The following is a 22,912-nucleotide window of genomic DNA, read 5'->3' on the forward strand; positions in this document are numbered from 1 at the left end:
GTGGTGTGACCTCTGGGCCTAAGAGTCCTAGTGAAGGAGGTGTGGCCTCTGTGCTGGTCTACGTGAAGGAGGTGTGGCGTCTGCATCAATCTTGGTGAAGGAGGTGTAGCGACTGGGCTTAAAAGTCCTAGTGAAGGAGGAGTGGCCTCTGGGCTTGAGTCCTAGTGAAGGAGGTATGGACTCTGTGCTGGTCCAAATGAAGGAGGTGTGGCCTCTGGGCCTGAGAATCTTCGTAAAGGATGTGTGGCTAAGCTAATTGAACATTGACTCACACTGTATAACATTAAATACAATAAGTTGCATTGTATTGAATCATCGGCTTCTTTAAATGTGTTGGATATGTTGTGTGTATTTTTAGGTTGTTTTTTTTTTTTGTTTTTTTTTGGCAGTACCGGTATTATTAGTGCATTAGTGCAGACATCTTTAATTTCCCAAATTAATATATAACTTAAGGGAGTTTTATCTTTAAAAGATCGATTGAGAAAATTTGCATACGATGCGTAACATGTTTGGTATACTCGTAGCCAACAAAGCTCCACTTGCAGGTCTGTGTTAATGATTCCAATCATCCAGTTAACATTAGCACATATTTGTTCCTCCTTTCCCTTCTAGACAGTTAAATCGTTTTAACACACTCACAAAACATTTTTTCATGCATGTGTGCACACAGTCTTTCACACACACAAACGCACACGTCGGTACGTGCCACCTCTGCCTTCTAGACCCCTGCTTTGCATAGTAGCTTTCTCAGCCGAGTGGAAGCAAACAGCACTGGAGGGAGTGGAAAGGCTCAATTTCCTCATTCCTGCCCTAGTTTAGTGGACTTTGAGCTTTGTCTGTTAATCTCAACTGTCCAACCTCTGTTCCTAATATTCAGTTCCAAGTGTTTAACTGCTCTTACTCCTGACAAACACACACACACACACCCACACACTTTCTCAGACACGCCCACAAGGTCTGTTATATGGCACCCGGTGCAGAACAATGGGCTGTTAAGTGTTAGTTGCACACCTGTCTGCTTTACTGCAGTTACAGGTTTTTAATTCTTCAGCCCACATTATTGCAGAGATAATGACTGAGCATTTGGCAAGAGGTAATAAAAAGAACTATATTAAAAATAGAAAAACGTAAGTTACTGACTACCACGTAGTAAACAATGAAACACGTCTGAATTGAAATTGTTGGATAGCCAACATACAGTACACACTATTTGTTTAAAATTGTTACGACTGCATATATTTCACTCAACACGTGGAACGCTTCAGCTACAAATCAAGTGTATATCATAGTCCTTTTTACCAAGGAACGGTAGTCTGCAGTAGATCATCCTGTTGTATTTTTCCCAGCTGCAGGGCCTGTTTTGACCTTGGCTCAATTGAGTCATTTCATATTCCAGGAATTGTATGTGTTTCTGTGTAACTGTGTGTTTATTGGAAATGCTTTGATTTGGTAATTCCAGTACTTGGACTGCAAGTAGGCTGAGTATTGGGATTCTCTGTCGATTAGTGTGACGCCAACCACTTCATTAGGACTGCCTGTACATCCTTCGTGCAGTTATCCAATCAACCAATCATCAGCCAAACAGAGACTAGGCAGGTGATGATTGTCCAGTTTTTAGCGAGTCTCCGCCCACTGTAGGCTGGCTGGAGTAGAGCCAGTTGTGGTCTTCTGCTGTTGTAGCTGATCCACCTCAGTGTTCGACGTGTGCGTTGTGAGATACTTTTCTGCTCACCACGGTTGTAAAGAGTGCTTATTTGTGCTATCATAGCCTTCCTGTCAACTTGAACCAGTCTGGCCATTCTCCTCTGAGCTTTCTCATGAATAAGGTGTTTCCATCCACAGAACCGGATGTGTTTTTTTTTTTTTTTTTTTGTTGTTGTTCGTTTGTTTTGTCACACCATTCTGTGTAAACTCTAGAGATCTAGAGGAGATCTGCAGTTTCTGAAATACTCAAACAATCCACCTGGCACCATCAACCATGCCACGGTCACAGGTTTTTAATTCAGTGTGTTGCTGCCAATCGATTGGCTGGTGGACAATTACATGAATGCGTCGGTGCTCCAACTGGATGGTGATTGGATAGTGATTGGACAGTGACTGCAGAATCTTCTCATCAATCTGATCTTCTCATGTCAAATAATGAGAATAATTCTCAGTTGCTGAGGAACATATCTGTTTATATTGTATTTTAATTTTTTAGCATTTTATTGCACTATGTAGTAGATACATATACACCTAATGTTTTTTACAGTGCACTCTTCACTCTTAAGATTACTGACACCTGTATAATGTTAAGCAACCTTGTTCTTCATTGTCAAGCTTTGTGTTGCGTGTTTGCAATCTTAATTTTACAGTGGTACTACAAGTACCAGTATGCTATACTGTACTATATCGCAGTGGTCATCAACTGACCATAGTTCAGAGACCCCAGTTTTCTAAACATGCAATGTAAATTATTTAGCTAAAGGCAGCTCTTCCAATTAGAGGTCGACCGGTTTTGCCGATTAATCGGCACCGATAAACGGATGCTGGAAGACGATCCACACCGATCGTTTTTCCCAGTTGCGTCCTGTCCATCGCGGGAGTGGCTGAGAAGGGTCCGGTGTCATTTTACAGTACGACAGCGGCCTCTAGAGGCGAAATTTTGTTGTGTTTTTTGAAGTGTTTTTTTAGATTCATTTTGGATGTCACTATTTTTATTTGTTATGTGAAGTGTTACTTTTTGGTTCAGTTTGCACGCATGTCTGTTTATTTTCTTTCATTTTTATTCATAGTTAATATATATTAATATTTATGTATTTATTTCATTTTAAAAAGTACAGTACAATTTTCATGGTACAGTCAGTACTGTTTATTTTTGTAATAAAGTTCAGCAGTATTTTTTGTGTACTTTAAGTGTTTTCATTCGGTGTCAATTTTAAAATCTGTACAGGTTGATAGTTATTGCCCAGCTTACGGTCGTTATTGCTATCGGTAAAAATCTGCTATCGGTCAGCCTCTAATTCCAAGCAGTAGATTAGTGGCATTCGGTAAGAAAGAAAACCTAATGTTTAAAGGTGACAGACAAAGACGTATGCGTTTTTCTCATGTTCCAGTCTCATCTGTTAAGGGTTTGTGGCGCTAATCAGAATCAGATGTGAAGTGCTGGTGTGAAAATGTAAAACTAACTTCAGAAGAAAGATGGGTGGGAAAAACAGAGTCTGGTGAGGAAATGACTATTTATTACTATTAGAACATAACCGATAACAGGATCTAACATGTTTCGCAACATTAAATGTAATTAGACTTCAAAGTGCTGTCGTTCTGTTGTCAGGAAATTATTTGTTTGAATCGCCACCATGATGCAACCATCCTTGGCCGAGACTCCAAGAGCGCATATTTGGCCATGCTGTCAGGGTAGGAGGGATGGTGTTACTGTCTCCTCTGTTAATCCCTGTTACACTAGACTACACTAGAAGAGGGTAGATAGAACTTTGTTCTGAGTGTGTTATGCTGCTCTGTGATGTAGCATGAGTAGCAGTTTGAAAAGATACACCTGGTAGCTGTTGTGTGATAGGGGAGGGAAATCCTGCCTCCTCCCTGTGTGCGTGGAATTTGCATGTTCTCCCCATGCTTCGAGGGTTTCCTCCAGATATTCCAGTTTCTTCCCCTCTGTCCATCTAAAGGCATGCGTTGTAGGCTGATTGGCATTTCCAAATTGTCTATAGTGTGTGAATGTGTTTGTGATTGTGCCCTGCGATAGGTTGGCACTCCATCCAAGGAGTCCCCCACCTCGTGCCCAGAGTTCCCTGGGATAGGCTCCAGGCTCCCTGTGACCCTGTGTAGGATAAGCAATATGGAAAATGGATGGATTGACAAATTGTTGTAGTGTAATAATCCGCTTCGACATAGTAACCACAACTTCCCATCACGTATGGCCGCATCACATCACCCCATCGTTGATTAATTTCCTATAACGGCACACCACAGAATGTTCTAGAGTGTGCTTACATTCAGGATGGGAAATGCGAGCTTTCTAACACGGACAATTGAACTCTAAGGGTCCATTTTGAAACGTAAACATACATTCTTTATTTAGACTTGTATTTAAAATTTTTTTTTTTTTTTTTTTTTTTTTTTTTTTTTTTTTTTTTATGGTTCAGGTGTAGTAATATTTCTCTACAGTCAGATACTGATACGTTTATTTGTAAATGTATGAGTATGCATTAGTTGTACAGTGTATTTTTCCGTATTATATATGTGTGTACCTGTATCTAGTCTTATCTTGAATGACTTGAGTGACTTATTTTGATCTAAGACGTTTGTTTCCAGTCATAGATTTAAGTGTTTTTTTAAGTCTTCAGTCTGTACTGTATAATAGAGTAGTAATCGAAGTTAAGCCATATGTTCAGGCTTGCATATTTATGATAAGTGCCACATCCCTTCGCGTTTCTTGTTGCCTGCCTGGAACATACAGTTACTCATGCTGTAGAGAACGTCTGCACGTCAACGTGTGGATCAGAGCCAAATAAAATGTTTCTTAACGGCACGCATGCATGCCTCTCTGTTCCAGGTGCTAGATGCTGTGACTTTTAACTCGGTTCAAAGGGAAGTAAGCAGCATAGCTAGACTCTGATGCAGAAGGCCAGAAAGAGGGGCGAGTCGAGAGCTCTTGGCAGGTGAAAATGTACCGTCAAAGTAAAGGAAATAAAAGAGGAGTACAAATAAACAGGCGAGGCGTCAATCTGCCCGGAGTCTCACCACAGATTTGTTTAACTTTCCTGTTTTTATGTCTTCATCAGCATCGTTTATTTACTGCCCTAAAGGTGTGTGTGTGTGTGTGTGTGTGTGCTGTGTGAACCAAGTATTGTTTGATAAGGATCACTGTAGCGTTTTCTCTAAAACTGAACTAATGCGTCATAAGTAACCACTGCATGGCCATAAGAAGGCGAAGTATGTGACACATTGATGGGATTTTTATGATTATGACCAGCAGCTGAATATAGAAAGCGTTTAAAAAGCAGTCAAAAAAAAAAAAAAAAAGCCGCACTAATATTTGTCCATGCACGGAAGAGGATGGAAATATTGCTGTATTTTTATGTACACACCCAAGTGCACACTTTCAGACCTTCTGCTCTGTGCTGAAGGCGAGCTCTGTGTTGTTCCCTGTATCCTTGACCCCTGTCTGCCAGAGTGTCCTGTTACTTCCCTCTGGAGCTGCGAGTGTGTTTACAGGTGTGTGAGCCAGAGTGTTGTATTTATTTTAATCTCACACCTGCCTTTGTATTTGTTTGTGTTGTAGGAGCTCATTCCGCTCATCCTGTGCACAGCCTGCCTCCACCCCGAGCCCAAAGAGAGAGACCAGCTACTGCACATCCTCTTCAACCTCATCAAGAGACCTGACGACGAGCAGAGGTCTGTGTGTGTGTGTGTGTGTGTGTGTGTGTGTGTGTGTGTGTGTGTGTGTGTGTGTGTGTGTGTGTGTGTTTGAGTGTAGGTACAGAGTCTGATCTCATCTGGAGTCTGATCTTTTTGCAAAAGTGCTTCAAAATCTTCTTGGCAAAATTGCTCAAGCTCTATCAGACAGCATGGAGACCATTGGTGAACAAAAATTCGCATTTCTTCCTACAGATTCTCAATCAGACTGAGGTCTGGACTTTGACTTGACCGTTGCAATACATACACAGCTTCTTGATTTTGAACCATTTGAGAGTTTCTTAGGCAGTGTGCTTAGGGTCCTCAAGGAAGATGAACCTCTGACCCAGTCACTCATTACTCATAGCGCTTGAGTGTTTAGGTTGTGTTGGATCGACCTCTTCACTTACTGTTAAAGAGCAGACTAACTGCAATTACATGTACTGTAAGAAACACCGAAGTACACTTAATATAAAGTGGTATCAAGGCTGTTTTCAACATAACTGTCATTTCTGTGGTGGCTGCCTCTAACACTCCACCATTGTTTCTCTGCCTCCTTCAGACAAATGATCCTTATGGGCTGTGTGGCTTTTGCACGGCATGTGGGCCCAACGCGGGTGGAGGTGGAACTTTTACCACAGTGCTGGGAACAGGTCGGCTCTTTCACCCCTAAGCCACAAACACACACTCGCGTACGAGCGCGCACACATACACTGTAGTGTGTAAGTGATCAATTTGGCTCTGTTCTTCAGCATCACATTTTCAATAAAACAATCAACCCTTTAATTAAACCCGTCGGTGCTGAATGTCCACTTTAATTTGAGGGTATGTTCATCCATTTTGCCACCAACCCCCACTGTGATGCAGAAACAAAACCACACGAATCGTTATTTATATACAATGGATATAAAAAAGTCTACACGTCCCTGTTCAAATGGCAGGTTTTTGTGAAGTAAAAGAACGAAACGGAGAACTGCTCCCACCTTGATTAAACCCGCAGTTCTGGCTGAAGAAAGGCAGCCCTAAAGCATGATGCTGCCACCACCATGCTGGTTTTTTTTTTTTTTTTTTTTTTTTTTTTTTTTTTTGCTCCAAACATACCTTTTGGAATGATGGAATTATTATACATTTTGGAATTGGTCTCATCAGACCATAACACATTTTCCCACATGGTTTGGGGTGATTTTAGTTGGATTTTTTTTTTGGTGAGAAAGGGCTTCCGTCTAGCCACCATCTTGAAGAATACAAGAGACTGCCACATGCAGGGAGTAATCAGTACTGGTCAGATGTTCCTGCAGCTCCTTTAATGTTGCCGTAGGTCTCTTAGCAGCCTCCCTGGTACGTTTTTCTCTCGTCCTTTTTGTATATTTTGATGGGATGTCCTGTTCTTGGTGATGTCGCTCCATTTTTTTCTCCACTTGTTTATGATGGCCTTCAGTGTTCCATGGTACGTCTAATGTTTTGGAAATTATTTTATACCCCTCTCCTACAGAAACAGCTGATCTTTATTTGAGCATAATGAGAATCATTTCATTAACCCAACAAAACGCTAAGAAATTGCAATGAAAGCTAAACCTTTGTAGAACTTATTAAGCGCTCCCTCTCCGATCCTAATCGGCTTTTTTTTATTAAACGGCCGATTTGAAATCTTTTACTTACTTGATGTCGAAATGCAGCGCAAGAAAAAAAACAAACCCTATTATACCTTCAGAACCCTATAGAACTTTTATAACTTAGCCATAATTCTAAAACCTATCCTATAACTCATTCATCCACACGACGTTTTTAGCATTTAGGAAATCTTCATTTAAATACAGCGTTCGGAAATGAAGAACACCAGACAAATGGACCTCACAAGTTGTTTTCTTCCACTCACATTCGATTCTCATAAATATGAGGAAAAACGGACACAGTGCGCTCGTTACAGATGTGTAACATCCCGTTTGGTCATCAAAAAAAGCCTCTGCGATAGTCATAGTCGTCCTAAAGCCCTCCGAGACTTTGTTCTTCGCCGTAAACGCCCTTGTAGTTTAATTCAGTTTTGAGTGTACACCTGTTTATCTTAGCGACACCACAAAACAGGCGTTTACAGCTCCATCACTGGCTTTGGCAATAAGACGATCGGTCTTGTGAGGGGGAAGCTGGTAAACACACTGAAGGGAAAAGCAATCATGTGGTGAGGACATGGACTCACTCGATCATGTTGTGTCGTTTTTGACTTGGCTGGTTTTGTGTCTACGTGTGTGTGTGTGTGTGTGTGTGTGTGTGTGTGTGTGTGTGTGTGTGTGTGTGTGTGTTCAGATAAACCACAAGTACCCAGAGAGAAGGCTGCTGGTGGCGGAGTCTTGTGGAGCGCTGGCCCCCTATCTGCCGGTAAGACTCATTCGTCTTCCTGGCAAGACTACATCACGCCCAGGATGTCACCGATTCCATCGTTGAGTCCTGTTGAATACTTTTAAGAATGTTCATGTTGGCCTGCACAGCTACACAACTCACTCTGTCGAAGTCCACATTCTCCACAGTGCATTTGATCCACCATGATGTGTTTGCTTCGAGAATTTTGTACACTTACGTAGCTATTGCGTAACGGAAAACCAGCAAATGCGCCACATTCACAAATAATAACTTACCTGCTTTATACAACAACGTTGCGTAAGCTGTTTAATCTGTAACATTTTTGTAAAACAGCAGACGCAGTTTTTAAGTGTAAAGGAAAATTCCACCCGGTTTTTAATATAATATTTGTGATTTTATATTTAGTTATTCTGATGCTAATCTTTGGGTCTATGCCGTATTTTTGTGTTATTCCTGTCAAAAAATTTGAAGTTGTCTACATTGTTATTGCTAGCACAGTTTCAGTGAAGTTTAATAGAAGAACAATTTCCAATAATCAAAAACTTCTGAGATAACTGTCAGGTACTGTTACCTCCTTAAAAAAAAAAAAAAAGAGAAAGAGCGTCTTGTCTCACTCACCATTTTTCATTTCAATGTTTAATATATTAATGACAAATGTAGCGTTAATGAAGACGCTAAATTCCTCAACGATCTACGTGACTGAGCCCGATGATGCTGACAGCGGTATTGGCAGCAGAGATCAAGCTTTAGAAGCTGATCTGTTTGAGATGAGGAGGTGAGAGAGCTGAACAGACTAACTGAATAAATCGCTGCTGCATCACGCCCTTTAGAAAGGGATGAATCCAGGGCAACACTATCGCAGGTAACCGAACAGCATTGGGGGTAATATAGGAAACCTTTATCCAAAGTGAACTACAGAAAAAAAATCTTGGATACCATGAAAGACCGCATGTTGATTTTATAGTAACTAAGGTCCTATTAATAAGTCATTCAAGGTGGACTTCTCCTTCATGTTCAGTAAAGGAATTGGGATTGTTAGTTGGATCATTTCCGGATTCCCGCCCTCCAGCATTGGAAAACTTTGCTTGGAAAGCTTTGGTCCTAGGTTCCGAATTTCATTATCCATCCATCCATTTCTATACCGCTTATCCTTTTCAGGGTCACGGGGAACCTGGAGCCTATCCCAGGAAGCATTGGGCACAAGGCGGGGTACACCCTGGACAGGGTACCAATCCATCGCAGGGCACAATCACATACACACTTACACACCCATTCATACACTACGGACACTTTGGACATGCCAATCCGCCTACCATGCACGTCTTTGGACTGGGGGAGGAAACCGGAGTACCCGGAGGAAACCCCCGCAGCACGGGGAGAACATGCAAACTACGCACACACAGGGCCACGGTGGGAATCGAACCCCCGACCCTGGAGGTGTGAGGCGAACGTGCTCGAATTTCACTATGTTACGTGTTAAAGTGTTTTTTGACCTCGGATGTATGTACATCTATTGTATCAGACCTTTTAAACAAAATTAGGCCCGTTTCAAAACCATAATAGGTGCGCTTTAAAATCTACACAAAGCTTCACCGGCAGCCAGTGAAGAGAGGCGAGAACTAGTGTGATGTGCTCCTTCTTTCAACTGAATTTCAAGCCCTACATCTGTAGAGGATTCTCACTCGCCTCCCTGCCAGATCACAATGGATTTTGATTTGCGGTTTGCGGCAGCTCACTCGGCGTCGTCCAGCTTTCCTTTGTTCCTGAACACAACTTTGGCACAAGTCGTGAAAATGACCTGGAAACTTGTACAATTCCAGTAACTACTTACTTTTAATTAACCATTTGTGTTCGCTATAATCGGGTATAAGTAAAGGTCCAAGTTTGAATAAAATTGCAAAACGACTTAATGATAGTGTAATATATCATGGAGTTACAGACAAAAATATAAGGCATGTGCCCAGACTGCCACTTTAAGGCTTTGGCTTTTATGAAGTTCAGCCCTAGCAAGCAGAGAAAATTCAATTCAGAATGCAGAACGTTCAATCAATCCAGCATTTGTGCCTGGAAGTAAAGAAGATTGTCAGGTTTTTAAGAAGGGGGAAAGAAATAAAAGAAAATGAGATTTTTTCAGGGGTGGTGTGGAGAGGTGGGGGGGGGGGTAATTTGCATACATCTATTTAAAAAAAAAAAAAAAAAAACAGCAACTATATATTTTATAGTTAAGTATCTCTAGTGTTAATATAATAATTGATTCCATTTACATTCAAGTTATTAATTAAATGCATACCAAAAGAACAACACAACCCCCCCCCCCCCCAAACACACACAAACACACACACATTTTTATGGATTTCAAATGGTTAGCTTTTGTTCCCCCTTTCTATTCCTTTTTTAATTAATTAATTTATTTTTTAAAGAATTACTTAATTATTTAGGTTCGCCCTCTCGATTTTTAAAGTTGTGCTTTCTAGTAAGATAGAACGCCCGTACCCACATCGTCTAGATCGGTTCTACACACTCCCGTCACTATTTGTTTTAAACGAGTCCAAGCGCTGGCGCGGCTCTGCACCTGTGGGCGTTTTCAGAGTGCCACATTAGTAAGAAAAGGGCTTAAAGCATGTAATTATATTATATATCTGTCTGTTTAGCTTGGTGATTGTGATGAAAGTGTTGATGCAGAACAGATTCTGCAGTCCTAATTATAACATGTTTCTTCCTTAGCCGCACTGTAATAACTGTGTGGGTTTGTGCAGAAGGAGATCCGCAGCTCTCTGGTGCTGTCCATGCTGCAGCAGATGTTGGCGGAGGACAAGGCCGATATGGTGCGAGAGGCAGTTGTAAAGAGTCTGGGTGTCATCATGGCCTACATCGACGACCCAGACAAATACACCCAGGTGTGTGTACGTGTCTGTGTCCCTGTGCGTTATCTTGTGTTCCTACTGTACTGTCTGTGTTTCTTTGTGTCCTTATTCATGGCTGGATGCTTCCCCGGGTTCCCATGTGTGCCAGTCTGAGTTTTCCTGACTTCTTTGGGACTTTGTGCATATCTCTGTGTTCTTGTGTTTGTGTTGGACCTGTGTGTCGTTGTTCCTGAGTGTTTTCCTGGGTTCCTTTGAATTTCCTTGGTTCTCCATGTGTATTCCCGTGTGTTTCCTTGCCTTTCCTGTGTATCACTGTGTGTTTTTTGGCTTTGCGTGTGTATCCCTGTACATTTACTTGGTATGTGTGTTTTCGTCAGTCCCTGTGTATGCCGTTGCCCTATGTGTGTGTGTTGTGTTTTTTTGTTTGTTTGTTTGTTTTTTTGTATTTTTTTCTCTGTATTTTTTTTCTGGGTCCCTCTGTGTGTGTGTGTGTGTGTGTGTGTGTGTGTGTGTGTGTGTGTGTGTGTGTGTTTTTGTTTGTTTGTTTACTTCATTTTTTTAATGGGGTCTAACTGTGAGCCTGATTTGTACATTTTTAAAGTTACCCCACATGACTGAAGTGGTGTCACTGTGTCTGTGATAAGTCTCGCAGAGCTGCAGTATTCATTTATTCAACTCTGTAGTTTTTATATAATGATCTGTTCTCTAAGTCCTTATCTGTAACGTTTTGGTTTCTGATGTGTGGGTGTGTGTGTGAAACAGGGCTTTGAGCTGATGATGCTGTCTTTGGGTGATCTGTCAGAGAGAGTGGTCAATGCCACACATCAAGTGTTTATTCCTGCCTTTGCTGCGTGGAGTACAGAGCTCGGCAACCTGCAGTCTCAGCTCATCCCCTCACTGCTCAACCGCATCGAGAAGTTGCTTCAGGTTACCACACACACACACACACACACACACACACACACACACACACATGCATACACATCATCTTATTCTTTGTGTAGTGCACTAATCACTGCAGATTCATGACAGTAGTGTTGTAAAGCTTTTACAGCAGCTCGCTGGGCGAATGTGGAAATACAGTGGATATCAAAAGTCTACACACCCCTGTTAAAATGGCAGGTTTTTGTGATGTAAAAAAAGTGAAATAGTGTCAGAACGGTTTTTCACCTTTATTGGGAAATTGCACCCAGAAATGCTTTTCTTTATTGTTGAAATGACAACAATACAGTCAAATTGAAACACTAGTTACGAGGCTCATAGAACCCTGAGAGGAAAAAAAAGAAGATGAAAGAAAGAAAAATACCTTAAGCTCTCTCTCTCTCTCTCTCTCTCTCTCTCTCTCTCTCTCTCTCTCTCTCTCTCTCTCTGTAGCAGGGTGAACACAGTTTGGATGAACATAAGTTGCACATGTTCCTCTCGGCTCTGCAGTCTCTAATTCCTCCGCTGTTCGGCGTGGTGCTCGAGAATGCACCGTTCACCAGCCGAGTCACACTGCAGAGTGACATCACTCCCATCGAGGGTGAACACGCACACACACACACACACACACACACACACACACACACACACACACACACACATGTTTTCTTAGCTCCAGCTTTGCCTTTTGGTTTCAGTGTGCTATTAAAGTGCCCCGTTATTCCCATGCAGCGGTTATATCGGGTGATTGTATGGTCTATTCCGAGCTCTTATGGGAGTGTGTGTCCGTGTGTGACCCCATAGTGACCCGGTTCCCGCGCCCGGCATCTCCTCTGCAGGACGTGGCATTCATTGTGGGCAGCAGGGAGCAGCTGGGTGCACTTCTGCAGCTGTATGAACATCAGCTCCAACACGAGGGTACTACGGGGTGGGACAGCCTGCTGTGGGTGGTCAATCAACTGTGAGTCAGCTTACACACATGAAAACATACTCACTCACGATCTCTCGATCACTATATCTCACCCTTAAAATAGAGCGGCAGAACGAGAGAAAGCCAACATATACTCTCTCTCTCTCTCTCTCTCTCTCTCTCTCTCTCCCCGTTTCATTCTCTCTTGTTGTTGTTTTTTTTTTCCCTTCAGTTTAGCTTAACTCTGTGTGGTGTTTGGCATGATCAGAAGCAGTCCATCTGTACTGCCAGAGCTCGTGTTACACGGTTTGGCAATATTAGAAAATAATAAAATACAGAATTGTGGAGTCTGTAAAACTCGGAAGAATAAAGTATGAGGGGGGAAAAAAATAGGATTGTATAAACCCATTGTTTTCAACATATAACTAGAGGTCTGTGATTTGTAAGGAATAAAGCCATTAAGGACGCGCTGTTATAGGAACTCGACAGTCAACAGTGATGTGGTGTGATCTGGCCAAGTAACTCGTACCACCCCAAAGCTGATTATTTTCCTAGAATAGAATGAACTGTAGTGTTTAATTCCTTTCATACCACCGCAGTTTGCCAGAAGTTATCATTTATTTATTAATAAAACACATTACTTATTATTTTTTATCCATTTACAGTTGTGTCCGCAAAACAAGTTCATTCATTTACATTATAACAGCTTTAAACCTTTCTTCCATTACCATCCCCTCTTCTTTCTTTCTCTCTCTCTCTCTCTCTCTCTATCTCTAGTAGTTAATAAAACAAAACCAATGCAGCTCATCGTTTCGTTTTTAGCATCTCGGAATTTTCTTTATTTTACAAACGATTTTTAAAACAGAAGTTCACTTTCATTATTTTCTATTCAAAAACCATACACTAATCAGCCATAACATTAAAACCACAGAGAGGTGACGTGAATAACATTGGATTGTGTCGTTACAGTGGCACTTGTCAAGAGGTGGGATATACTGTATTAGGCAGCACGTGAATAGTCAGTTCTAGAAGTTGATGTGTCGGAAGCAGGAAAAATGGGCAAGCGTAAAGATCCGAGCGACTTTGACAAGGGCAGAATTGTGATGGCTGGACGACTGAGTCAGAGCATGTCCGAAACAGCAGGTCTTATGGGGTTGCTCCAGGTGTGCAGGGGTTAGTACCCACTTAAAGAGGTCCAAGGAAGGACAATGTACTGATGAACCGTCGACAGGATCATGTGCGCCCAAGGCTCATTGATGCGCGTGGGGAGCGAAGGCTAGTCCGTCTGGTCTGATCCTATAAAAGAGCTACTGTAGCACAAATTGCTGAAAAAGTTCATGATAGAAAGGTGTCAGAACACACAGTGCATTACAGCTTGTCCTGTATGGGGCTGCATAGCTGCAGACCGGTCAAAGTGTCCATGCTGACCCCCTATCCACCTCTGAAAGAACAGATCATCTGTGGGATCTGCTTCACAAGCTAGTCTGATCCATGGAGGCCCCACCTCGCAACTTGCAGAACTTAAAGGATCTGATGCTAAGGTCTTGGTGTCAAATACCACAGCACACCTTCAGAGGTCTTGTGGAGTTCATGACTGGACGAGTCAGAGCTGTTCTGGCAGCACAAGACAGACCCAGACAATATTAGGCAGATGGTTTTAATGTTATGGCTGATCGGTGTATATTTCATTACCTTTTCAGCTATTGTTATACTCAAACGAACTGTTTGTGTTTATTTATTTACTTCTTTATTTATTTTTATAAGGTGTTAGGAAGGTTTCCAAATATATAGAAAAATAACTTGTGGAAATATCTTGAACGTAGTCAAATTGATGCGGTATTTCCTCTTTTTTTTCTAGAAAGAATCACAATCTGCTAATAGAATTCAAAAATTGAGCTTCGACTGTGTAAAGGCAGGTTCGATGATATTATATTTGACTTATAATAATCTTGTAATGAAGAATATTCAATGCATTTGCCGTGTTCAGGATCTCAAGATCCTTTGATTAGAAGATCTAATCAAATCTACACTTTAATGGTTTAGTTCCTGCGACGGTATAAGGTTTAATGACTCGAATAAATGAATAGAATTGACACGTTTATATCAGCGTTGCATTCTAATTGTAAGATATCTTCACGAAATAATAATAATAATTTAAAAAGCCGAGTTTTAAAATCCCTGGCTCAAAGTAAACTAAAGAGTTTGTGGTAGCTGTGAGGTGTCAGGATGTGTTTAGTGTCCATGTGTGCATAATTCTGTCTCTCAATACCGTGTCATTTATTACAAGACTCCACAGCAAACTCCAAACTGTACATCGAATCCAGTCAGGATCTATCTCACGTTTCCTCCTGTGTTTAACTTGGTCCTGATTGGTAGACCTCTCTACACTGTTTGTTCAGTGGATTGTGTGTGTGTGTGTGTGTGTGTGTGTGTGTGTGTGTGTGTGTGTGTGTGTGTGTGTGTGTGTGGTCCTCTGTCTGTATTCTCTCCACAGTCTTCCTCAGCTCATCGAGATCGTCGGTCGTATCAACGTGGCCTCCACCACCTGCTTGCACGAGTTCTCCAGATTCTTCTGGCGGCTGTGCAGAACGTTCGGGAAAACATTTACTAACACCAAGGTGGGTCAGAGCGAGGTGGGGGGTGGAGATGGGGTAGAGGGGGTCCTATATTTAGCGCCTCGTATGATTTATTGCTCGGTTTTTGGCCAAAGCGTTACGAGTTAGCGTTGCTGGTTTGAGCTCGGTCGGACTTTCTTTCTATTCTCTGTCTCTCATCCCGAAGGTGAAGCCTCAGTTCCAAGAAATCCTGCGGTTATCCGAGGAGAACGTGGGTAAGCAAGAGTTCACTTCCCCAAGAATAACATGCTTCCTGTCAGCAGGAGAAAGAACACACACAAGCACGTTATACCGTGTTAAATTTGTATTTCTACATTCTACTATAAGTGATTTTTATTCTCCCAGTGTTTGAATGTTCTGTTTTTTAAACAGTCTTGTGGTTGGATTCTGGTCCACACAGGTCTGTATCAGCTTTCCATGTTCGTGACTAAATACAGCCAGTTAAGATATTTGATTTATTTAAAAAAAAATTTTTAATGACAACCCTTCAACAATAACATACTACTCCACAATTCTCGAGTGGGAGTCCTTACAAGGCTTGGGAAAAATCCTCATTTCTTAGATGGGTCATTGTACAGTTCTCTTAAAAGACACTTATACACAGCCTTAGGTATATATAATTGTTTTATTTATATATATATATTTTTAAAGTATTAAACAAATTAAGTCAAATTCTTTATATAAAAAAAGAGCCTCAAAGTGTAATGAATGAAAGTGAACTTGCAAAGAAAATCACAAGTAGGCAGTATTATAACTTAGATTTCACTTTCTTTATTTACTAACAGTATGGTTTATTTTTACAGATTTTTTTTTTTTTTTTTTTTTTTTACTTGGATTTTCCATTTCTTAACCGTCTCAGGATTCACTTCGGAACAACTCTGCATTGTTCGACGTGTCGTCACGCAAGAATAATATCTACAGTTAGACCGAATCGTAAATCAGTCCCTCCGAGGTTTCAAGATTTAGAGATCGCAGAAATTAACGAAACAATCAAGCAAACTCCGCAATATTCAGAGGCGCTTGCAATTTTGAATTTTTTTTTTTAAATTACCGCAGATTTGGGCCGAGACGCGTCATGTGACGTCATGACAACGTTCATTCAGCCAAAGCCCTCTTCGATTCACGTGCGTCGAATATAAGTACAGCTGAAGGGTCTCATTTATTTATCAACAAACATCACTGTGAAAAGCAGTGCAAAAAATTCCATGTGATTGCAAATACACTAATTTAAGTAGTTTTCAGAGAAAAAAAAAAACTCACAAAAATCTCCACAAGTTGCATTGCAAATTTTGAAAAAATAAAATAAAATCGCAGCAAAATCAAGCGTTTTTGGCTGCAACAATCTGGCTTACAATCCAGCAAATATGCTCACTACATAGGATACAACACAAAAAAGTGACCAATAATACCTGCTCTATATGTTTATATTTGATCACTTTTAGAGCTCATTTATTTGAATTTTTTATTAAAAAATATATAGATATTTTAATCAGAAACTCTATGAATAATATATACATAATCAAAGTATTCTGTAAATGACTTGGTTTCTTTAATCGTAGCCATTTTCTTAAGTCTTATTTAAAGATATATGTTTAGGAAATGTGTTTCAATGCATAAATATTATGTCAATTCAACTGGCATTTTAATAATAAAATTAGTTTTGGCAGCTTTAATAGAAATACATTAAGACTTAAGTGTTTGAAACGTTTTATGCAGGCTGCAAAAATCAAAAGGCCGAGATGCATCAAGATGCAAAAATAAATAAATAAATTAAAAAAAAAAAAAAATCATTTCCTAATCATTTTGTGTCTTCCTGAATGAAGATCTAACCAAATCATGGAGCGGCTAAAAATTTCCACCCCGATAACCTGTACAAATAAAGAAAAAAACTCAGCTGTAGTTCAGAGTTCATTTATGCTTTATTTCTTAAGTGTCTTTTATATTTAATTGTTTTCCTGTAATTGGATGAATTTTTTTCTTCTAGATGCCACAGCCGGTAACGGCATTTTGACCAAGGCGACGGTGCCCATCTATGCAACGGGGGTCCTGACTTGCTACAACCAGGTCAGAGTGCTCTCTCTCTCTCTCGCTTTTTTAAACTCTTTTATAGTCAGTGTGAAAAATGCTGGTTTAAATCTGATTTTTGTCGAACGTCTCTTTTAAAACCTCTTAGGGTTATTATTAGAAATCAGCGATGTATGTCTGTGTGTATGTGTACGCTTATTTCTTTCCCCAGAATAATTTTCCTGATATGCCTAATCAATATTTACTTATTTGGTTAGCAAATTTGTATAACTTCTATAATACTATTACAGTTTCACCGAGTTAGATAAGCAATATTTACCATAATTGCTTTTTTTTTTTTTCTTCAGGAGGAAGACCGTAAGCTGTTGGTGGGCTTCCTGGAGGACGTTATGACTACTTTGTCTCTTTCCCATGCTCCTCTCGACAGTCTAAAAGCTTCCTTCGTAGAGCTCGGGTACGATGTGCAAAACACACACCAGTCATAAACATGACGCTCTGTTGCATAACATCAGCTTTCTTATCTGGTACTGTGTGGTTCTATTTTTGAAAAAAAATGTTTAGGCTTATCTCAGCTCAGGACGTTCTCCTGTGTCTTTTCTTGGAATAGGATATTGTTATTTTTCAGTCCATCATCGGGCACATTTAGTTTTTTGTTTTGTTTTTTTCGCATTTTTTTTTTTTAAACACATTGCATTTATTTTGCCATTTTTGAGAGTGATGTCTATGGCTTCGTGGCAGTATGTGTCCATCCCGAAGTTGATCATTTTGCAATAACAGAGAGTTTTATTCCACTTGTAGGCCTACTGGAGCAATTTGCCAACATTAAAAATAAATAAATAAATAAATAAATAAGTAAATAAATAAATAATGACACATCATACTGTTTATACATTTACAGTATAGATATATTTAATGTTCCTGTGAAGCAAGTTCCCGTTCTCTCGCCAGCCTACTTTTTTTCTCTCTGTCTCTTGAACTTAATAAGACCGAAACTTGCAGCTCGTCTTGTTACAGAGGAACCACAAAGCCCTCCGTCCTATGACGTTCTTCTGTTGCAAAACTTGACCACTTTAGCACTGATACTGGCGTCTCCTTCCAAAAATTCTCATTCGAAAAAAAAGTCCCTCACAGAACCGAACTATACAATGTATTGTGCATCTCTACAACTATATTATGATAGCCAGTGTTTCCCACATGTCTGAAATGTACTTTGGTGGAAAATGTACTTTGGTCTACTACATGTGACCAACAACAACTAATGTGTGACCTTTAACACATTATTTTGATTTATTGACTATTTCTATTAATTTCATATAATATATTTCATAGAGGGGGACATGGTGGCTTAGTGGTTAGCACGTTCACCTCACACCTCCAGGGTTGGGTTTCGATTCCCACCGTGGCACTCTGTGTGTGCGGAGTTTGCATGTTCTAGGCTGATTGGCATATCCAAAGTGTCCGTAGTGTATGAATGGGTGTGTGAATGTGTATGTGATTGTGCCCTGCGATGAACTGGTACCCTGTCCAGGGTGAACCCTGCCTTGTGCCCGATGCTCCCTGGGATAGGCTCCAGGTTCCCCGTGACCCTGAATAAGATAAAGCGGTATAGAAGGTGGATGGATGGATATTTCATAGAGCCACCAAAAGCAGCCTCTTGGATTTATATAACCTATACAGAAATTAGATGCAAAATACATTTAAGGCTGAAAGAAAGAGTCCAAGAGTTTCAATGGTTCATTGAAAAATTTCTTCGACCATCATCGGAGGGCTCTCAAAATCTGATGAAGTTTTCAAACTACTTAAAGGAAAAACGTTTATTTATTTCTTTATTTTTGTAATTGAAACACTTGTGTATATTTTGAGCGTTCTGTTAAATGGAGTTTAAATGTAATTGTTGCCATATGGCAACACCATGTGGTAACGGAACTAAGTTATGTGCATTCATTAATTGAAACAGGCCTTCATAACACTAGGCTTCTCTAATAATATATTCACGTGTTTTTTTTTCCATATTCAAAGTAAGAAAAACGGTTGTCATTTCAGACATTTTGCAATTGCACCTTATTTTCAAAATGTTATGTTTCAAGAGAACGAATGAAGAATTCAAGAGAAATATACTTCACCACCCAAAACATGTTTAGAATCTAATTTGTGGATGTATTTTTATTGAGTTAAATCCATACACATTCTTTTACAAAATTACAACTGTAATTTTTTTCCTAGATGTAACTTTTACATATTTACTAGGTGGCAAAAAAACCCCTGCAATTTTATAATCTGGAAAATGCTGTAATTAGAATTGTAATCCCATACATTTTGTGTTATTTTTGACTATATGATACTTTCCACCATTGCACATTATTGCCATACCCTCCTCCCATTTAAAAAAAATAAAAAAATAAAAAAATATATAAATATAAATATATATATATATATATATATATATATTTATATTTATTGCTTGAATTAATTCAAGTAATTTAAATCCATAAAAAAAAACATTTTTTAATGTAAATGTAATAATAGCATGACACTAATATCAAGGCAAAAAGTCATCCAAAGCAATACAGAGTTTTATTTATTTATTTTTATTTTTATTTTTTTAACTTGGCATATATGTTTATGCAAAGAAACTTTCATTTTAGACAACACCGTCCAAGCCGTTGTGGTTTATAGCTTTGTTTTGGGGTGGTTCTCTGGTGGTCCTGCATTATATCCAATCTAGTGACCTAGATTAGCTTTGTTAATAATAATAATAATAATAATGATGATGATGATGATGATGATGATAGAGTACATTGACTTAGAGGCTTTGGAGGCATGAGAGGATAGTGTTGCTACAGACAGCTAACACAAAACACATTTTTCCTGGGTAGTCTACCCTCTATCTTAGATGATTTCACCTCTCCACTGAGCTGTGAAGAGGTGAGATCATCAGTTGTGGTGAGGGATTGATTATGTGATTTGTTCTGGGGTTGTTTTTTTTTTTTTTTTTTTCTTTTTTTTTTTTTTAAGGCACCACTCAGACGTCATTCAGTGCTCTTTTCTTTCGAAACATTTGAAAACACTGCACTTTGATTGATAATGTGCTGGTGCCAACGCTTTTCGAAATCGATGTTTCCTAGAATATGTTCTGGCAGTTTGGGTAAAAATAAAAACCTCAGGCTTGTGAGCTGTGAATTGCGAAGCGGAAAGGTAACACTCTTCGTTAACTCCTAGGTACTGTAGGTATGTAGCGACTAAGCAGGAGCGAAGGTGTGTTTACAAGCAGTGTTCTGGCTGGAGAACTATTTGGTATCCAGGAATTAGTAACGCGTTATCATGTATTTCACGGTGTTCCGTATCATACCGAATTCCTAGAAAGGACACAGTAACACTTCAGACATTATCTAACACAGTCCCCTCTGAAACTATTGGAACGACAAGGTCAGTTCATTTGTTTGTGCTGTATACACCAAAGACATTTGGGTTTGAGATCAGAAGATGGATATGAGACAAGAGTTTAGGATTTCAGCTTTTATTAGACCGATTGCTTCTCTAATCTTCTGAATTCATTCTGTTGCTACCATCATCAATGGAGTTACATCATCAATAAAGATTAGTGAGCCTGTTACAGAAGCAGCCCTACAAGCCCAAACCATGACTCTACAGTCTGGCAGTCTGGTTTAGACAACGCCCACTTTGGGATATTTGTACCAATAAACAGGTACAGATAGTGGCGTTGAGTTTCACTGCTCTGAGATATTAAAAAGTATTGTATTAGAAGAAGAAATTGCACAGCTGCATGCGAACAAATTTCTGATTCTCTGTGTGTTTGTGTATTTAGGGCGAACCCGGCCTACCACGAGTTGCTGCTGACCGTGCTGTGGTACGGTGTGGTCCACACGTCTGCACTCGTTCGCTGCACTGCCGCGCGCATGTTCGAGGTCAGTCTGCTTGTTTGTTTGTTTGTTTGTTTGTTTTTATCTTTTAGAAGAAACACCACATGCATTGCATCTAGAAGCTCTGTGTATTTGCATCATTTTCAATAATTAGAAATGACTCATTTGAAATGTTCCATGCTTTGTTTAAATGCATTAATTTATGACGTTGCATTACTGTTGAGTCAATTTGAATGACGATGCCTTGCTGATCCCCCTCTAGCGCCTTCTCTTGCATTGTGCTTCCTGTACACGCCGTTTCACTGAATGTCTAGCGGTGTATGACACTGCTGTAGCTTAAAGCGTCCGTGTGCGTGTGCGCGTGTGTCTGTGTGTGTGCGTGTGTGTGCACTGCTGCATGCTTGCTGATATCATTCTGAATGGTCCTCATTCCATTCCCCTATGTTTCCCTGTGGGAAAAAAATCATTATAGTTGAAGGGTGAAGAGTAAATCAGCTCTCTGTTGTTGTAATGTAGCGCCAAGGGCCTGGCCTCTTACATCTCTTTGATTTGAACCTTTTTTTGTTTCCCATTAGTCTGTGGTCAGCTCCTTCTGTGTACTTCTTTTGTGTTATTGTAATGTTGTGTGTGTGTGTGTGTGTGTGTGTGTGTGTGTCAGCGCTGCGGTTATTTTGTTACCGTTGTTTTTCTTTTTGTCTTCTTCTCTCTTTTTTCCTCCTATCTTTCACGCTCATTCTCTCTCTCTCTCTCTCTCTCTCTCTCTCTCTCTCTCTCTCTCTCTCTCTCTCTCGCTCTCCTGTGGTGTTCCATGACTCTCTGCTCGCTCCTTCCATGCGTCCTGTGTGACATCACCCCTGATCTGACCAATCAGCTGTTGGTGAAGGGGGTGAATGAAACCCTAGTAGCTCAGAGAGTTGTTCCGGCACTTATCACTCTCTCCAGTGATCCTGAAATGTAAGTCTCCTCCTTCCTCCGTCACTCACACACCTCCCTCTGCCTTGGTTTTGCCTGGGAAGTCTTAAATCGGGCATTGTCGGGCCATCTAAGAATCTCACGTTAGCACTAGTGTAAGTGTATTAGCTACTTCTTTCCACAGACAAGAATGTTGACGTGTTTCCCTGTAGCGAACGTTACGGCTACAGCCTACACCTTAACAATAATGACTTTTGGTAGTCAAAGCTTACCTACTGTATTTTCCCAACTAAAAGTCACATCCTTCCCTAATACTGCACATATACAGTATCCCATGAGCATTGTTTTGAACATTCCTGAAAAGGTACAAAGACGTCTGTCCTGAAGATGTATGAGAAACTTAAAGTTACGACTTTAATTTACAGTTACAAAGCACTGGCACTGGAGACTCCTTCCAAAAATCTTAAATAAACAACAACTCAGAGAAAACTTGCATGTTTAAATTGAATTGAAAATCTGTTTATATGTGGAGTCCATCCATACAATTCCATGTGGACGTTGTTACTATAGTAACAATGACGTGTTCGAATGAGTGCATTAATATAATGTGTATCCGACCTGCTGTTCGGGAAAATTAAACAACACCTAAAAATGGTGGGGAAAAATGTAATTATGAAAAGGGTTTTATTAGTTTAACTTCCTTCCCAGGGTTTGAATATCACTGTCTGTCCTTGGATTTTTGAGTAAACTAGAGCATGGTGATTTTCCTAACACATAACCACACGTTCTTCCCTCTGGAAAAAGTAGATTTCCCGCTTCCGAATAAACAAATCAAAGATGCAAATATTTTCACCGAAGAATTTTGCTTTAACTTCTCTTGACAGATTTCAACAACTTTTCCCCCCCAAGTCTTTCATTATAACTGAGATGGAAGAAATTTTTTGTTTGAGGAAATGCTTGGAAAGTCTTGTCTGTGGTAATCGTACATATGCTACAGATGTGATTGGATTGGAATGTCGGATCAGATCACTTTGT

General features: G+C 40.1%; 1 protein-coding gene across 5 annotated transcripts in view; it reads left to right on the top strand.

The window, feature by feature from the left end:
- Positions 1-22,912, top strand: part of relch (RAB11 binding and LisH domain, coiled-coil and HEAT repeat containing) — a 55,839-nt gene that overhangs the window by 24,608 nt on the left and 8,319 nt on the right. For 3 of the 5 annotated variants that reach the window (XM_017453139.3, XM_017453133.3, XM_017453135.3), the window contains exons 11-23: positions 5,282-5,394; positions 5,957-6,047; positions 7,696-7,767; positions 10,506-10,646; positions 11,376-11,540; positions 11,988-12,135; positions 12,339-12,495; positions 14,939-15,062; positions 15,226-15,274; positions 17,044-17,123; positions 17,432-17,538; positions 20,911-21,010; positions 21,837-21,919. In XM_017453139.3, coding sequence (XP_017308628.1) covers positions 5,282-5,394; positions 5,957-6,047; positions 7,696-7,767; positions 10,506-10,646; positions 11,376-11,540; positions 11,988-12,135; positions 12,339-12,495; positions 14,939-15,062; positions 15,226-15,274; positions 17,044-17,123; positions 17,432-17,538; positions 20,911-21,010; positions 21,837-21,919 — 1,430 coding nt within the window. The remainder of the gene's footprint in view (positions 1-5,281; positions 5,395-5,956; positions 6,048-7,695; positions 7,768-10,505; positions 10,647-11,375; positions 11,541-11,987; positions 12,136-12,338; positions 12,496-14,938; positions 15,063-15,225; positions 15,275-17,043; positions 17,124-17,431; positions 17,539-20,910; positions 21,011-21,836; positions 21,920-22,912) is intronic. The other 2 variants (XM_017453136.3, XM_017453134.3) reach the window with 2 other exon arrangements.

The sequence above is a fragment of the Ictalurus punctatus genome, chromosome 23 (assembly GCF_001660625.3).
Source record: "Ictalurus punctatus breed USDA103 chromosome 23, Coco_2.0, whole genome shotgun sequence".
Classification (NCBI taxonomy): Eukaryota; Metazoa; Chordata; class Actinopteri; order Siluriformes; family Ictaluridae; genus Ictalurus; species Ictalurus punctatus.